Here is a 3,829-nt window from a genome sequence, read left to right as displayed (position 1 = left end):
CGGCCCCTCCCCATCCCGGCCGGCCGCCACCGCCTCACCGCTGCCTTCCCCGCAGACCGAGATCATGCGGAACGAGTTCGAGCGCCTGGCGGCCCGGCAGCCTCTGGAGCTGCTCAGCATGAAGAGGTGAGCTGAGCCGCCCCCTAGCTGAGCCGCGAGGAGCACCGGCGGATGCCTGGTGTCCGCCGCGGCTGCTCCTGAAGCGGGCGGGTGCCGTGTTCCAGGTACGAACTGCCGGCCCCGTCTTCCGGCCAGAAGAACGATATCACGGCGTGGCAGGAGTGTGTGAACAACTCCATGGCGCAGCTGGAGCACCAGGCAGTCCGTATCGAGAACCTGGAATTAATGTCGCAACACGGCTGTAATGCTTGGAAGGTGTACAACGAGTAAGGCCTTCGTCTGCTTTGCTGAACCTGGTTGAAGTTCTGTCGTTGGTTTCTGAATATTTGTCGTGCTTTCCTGTGTAAGGCCGGGGGGATCTTTAGAACCTATCCTGGAGTAACTCAGCATTTTTGAGAGAGCTATATGTGGAAAAAAAGGAAACTGGCCTGAAAGAGAATGAACCGTCTCTGTGGCCAAGAAATAGCCTGTGCTTCAATACATACCAATCTTGAATTTTTTTGAGTTTTTGTTTGTGTAGCAGTTGGTGATAATGCGCTTTAATGGGGGATAACTAAAGAGACTAACAAAAGCCTGCAAAACGGTAATTCAGTAATGGAAACAACGATGACTTGCCACTGATCCTGCTCAGCCAGGAGCCATTATTAATAAAGCTGTTTCAAAAGCCAAAAGTTGTTGACAATATGGCTGCAGGAAGCAGCTATTTCAGGCAGAGAATATTAACATCTGCCTTGGAGAAGGGTTAGCTTAGTCTTAGATTAAGGTGTAGAGAAAAGCAATATGAAACATACCTTTGAGAGAAGGCAAAGGGTTGCTTGGCTTAGGAGAAGGGAGGCAGATACAGGATCTATTAGCTTGCACGTATGTCAGGAAGTGAAGAGAATCCATTTGTGCTTTGATAGCATCTTAGGAGGGAAGTAGTAAAAAATGGCTACTGGTAATCTTAGAAGATAGATGATAAGGTAGGGAGATGTTACAATAGCATTCTAGGCAGATTAGCACAAGCATACAATTAACAAGCTTGAAAATAAAACTTGATCAGCTAACAGGATTTGATTTTCTGATTCTGTCTAATAGCAAGGGCTGACTGTAGTGATTAATGAGGGTTTGTGTCTTAAAACAGCATGTTAGAACTGGAGTGTTTTGGTGTTATGTCGTTTCCTTCAGGAGCAAAGAAGCAGACTGCATTGGGAACGTGTTCTCGGGTCTTTGCATTGATGTGGCTTGTTACATCCTTAATTATGAAGAGTTAAATTGCAGGTTAAAAGGTTCTTATCTAGCAACCGTATGTTTTCCTAATGCTTTGCTTGCATTCTATTAGACATCTGGTTCATATGATAGAACAAGCCCAGAAAGAGCTTCAGAAGTTGAGGTGAGTCATTCTCTTATTGTCACACTAAAGTTGGAGGGGAACCCCTCTCCTCCCTCCCCCCAAGCTATACAAAGTGTCATGTACATTCAGTTGCCATGGTCATAGGAAAAAAGACCCAGTAATACCAATAATTAAGAAATCTGACCCTGCCCTCCCCAAGTGGTTACATTGACAAGACCTATTCCACTCAAACTCTGTGTAGGTTTTGTTTTCATTTTGTTTTGTCTGAACCTCTGCTTTGAACAGAATGGATTGTGGTGGAATCCTCTCTGAAAGGCCCTTATGTTTTCTTTTCGCTGCTGCTAGATTTTAATTTGGTGTGTAGTTGTGTCTGGCAAGACAGTTCCCTAGTGTTGGGTTTGGCCTATTGTTTTGAAGTGGATGCTTTAATGAATTTAGAGAGATGGATTACTGGGGGATTGAGGTTATCATATGTTGAAATGGTTCATATTCATAATTCATTCTGTTTATACAGTCCATGCTATGGATTTGGCAAGTAAAGCTTTTCAGATTTAGGTGAACTACTGCCATTTTCAGCCAGAAGATGGGACTGTGTACTGGGACGTGGGTAGAAGGCAAGTTGCACAGTGAATCATATTTTTTTATCGGTACCTATGTGTTTAGATTAATGCACAGAATCAGTGTTGGAAAGGGTAGAAGCAGAACTGAAGTTGGGAAGGCTGCAGGAACACCATGATGGAAGGAGACTACAAGTGTTAGCAGTGTGAACTAAGGACTATTTAGAGACCAAAGTTATTTTAAGTATTCTGCGCTTCTCAGATGCTTCATTGAAATACTGAATTTTGCACTGAATTAGCAGTTTGTCTTTGCTTTTCTGACTTTTTTTTTTTTTCAGAGAACAGAAACAATTCTATGTTCTGCATTTGGCCAGATGCAGTAGACTTGAAAGTTTTGCTTGTAGTGGAGTGAAGGTTTCTTGTTTTGGATTTGTCCATCTCAGGGTTCTGCATGCATCCCTGTACTGGGATTTGTCCATCTGTTAGTTCCAGTCCTGGCTACACACGTGGTTTCTGGTAGTACTTCTAGGGATTAGGTGTATTTTGAAATCAGCAGCAGATGCTACAAATTCTAAAGAAAGGAGACAAAAAAAACCCTTACGTAGCTCTTTCTCTCCCCAGGAAAAATATTCAAGATCTCAACTGGCAGCGAAAGAACATGCAGCTCACAGCAGGGGCTAAGCTCCGAGAAATGGAATCTACGTGAGTATCTAGACTTTTCTGTTAAATCTTCCATAAGTGCATCTTTTCCTTGAATTCTTCTATGCAGAGCATCAGCCATCTTTCAGTGCTGTTGTAGAATGTTATCACATGAATACTATTGCTTTGACAAAGTGCTTTAAAGCATTTGTAATTCAGGTCTACATACTAGTGATCATGGTTGAGTGAATCGATGAGTGAGAGGTATGGAAAGGAGGCATAAGACAGGCTGCTTGAAATTGCCTGTCTAAATTGTTTCTTAAACTCTTTATCTAAATATTGGAAGTGAGCGCAGTTTAATTTTGTATGTTAAGGTTTAACACGGTTAAGAACAACTCTTTATCACGTTAGTTGTTCAAATTACCATTGATATTAACTCAGGTTTGTGAAGTACTGAGAAAAATATTGCTTCATTTGTCGCCATTGTGCTTTCTTTGGAGCCATAATTGTCTTAGATTTTAAAACATATATTTTTAATTAACATTTTAATTGTTAAACATTTTATTGTTAAATAAAACTTGAAGGCTTTTTTATTTTTTTTCCCTTCCAGATGGGTCTCTCTTGTCAGTAAAAATTATGAGATTGAACGAACTATTGTGCAGCTAGAAAATGAAATATCCCAAATCAAACAGCAGCATGGGGAAGCAAACAAGGAGAATATCCAGCAAGACTTCCAGTGACTTAATCTGTCTTAATTCACTGCAGCATATATTAAAAAACACGAAAGAAAACACTTCGGAGATGCTGTGTGTTTGTAGACACTTCTAGTTGCAGTTGTGCAAGGTGATGAAAAGGTGTTTTAATGGTTTCTTGTTTTAAATTCTAGGAGGAAGCAGGGTAGACTCAAAATGTCCTGTTCAGTTGTATTGCAGGCATAGTTAAATGTACTGTGAATTGTTTCACTTTTTCTATACCTAAAGTTAGGAGCTCTTAAAAAAATCTGTTTCATGTTTTCCATTTTCCCCCGTGCCTTTAATAAACACTGTTTGCTGTTTGTACAGCTTCTGCTTTGTGTTCAGAATGACCTAAGTGCTGGCAATGATGTGGGCTTTGCCAGGTGGACCCACCTGGCGGCACTGGGTGTGGGCGCAGAGTGGAGTTTGGTGTGGGAGGCCAGCTC

General features: G+C 41.9%; 1 protein-coding gene across 1 annotated transcript; it reads left to right on the top strand.

Moving 5' to 3' along the window:
• The first annotated feature begins 25 nt into the window (after positions 1-25).
• Positions 26-3,402, top strand: BCAS2 (breast carcinoma amplified sequence 2). The gene is made up of 5 exons (XM_008940222.1): positions 26-126; positions 225-386; positions 1,442-1,492; positions 2,632-2,712; positions 3,260-3,402. Exons 1-5 carry the CDS (start codon positions 65-67, stop codon positions 3,387-3,389), a joined length of 486 nt encoding a protein of 161 aa, XP_008938470.1. The 5' UTR covers positions 26-64; the 3' UTR covers positions 3,390-3,402.
• The last annotated feature ends 427 nt before the right edge of the window (positions 3,403-3,829 follow it).

This window comes from Merops nubicus, unplaced genomic scaffold, assembly GCF_000691845.1.
Source record: "Merops nubicus isolate BGI_N331 unplaced genomic scaffold, ASM69184v1 scaffold39725, whole genome shotgun sequence".
Lineage (NCBI taxonomy): Eukaryota > Metazoa > Chordata > Aves > Coraciiformes > Meropidae > Merops > Merops nubicus.
Note: the sequence above shows the minus strand (reverse complement) of the source record. Positions and strands in the feature narration are given on the sequence as shown.

Coding starts and splice junctions, on each gene's coding strand:
- BCAS2 (XM_008940222.1), top strand. CDS start 65: ATGCGGAACGAGTTCGAGCGCCTGGCGGCCCGGCAGCCTCTGGAGCTG. Junction 127..224: donor GAGCTGCTCAGCATGAAGAG/GTGAGCTGAGCC, acceptor GCCGTGTTCCAG/GTACGAACTGCCGGCCCCGT. Junction 2,713..3,259: donor CTCCGAGAAATGGAATCTAC/GTGAGTATCTAG, acceptor TTTCCCTTCCAG/ATGGGTCTCTCTTGTCAGTA.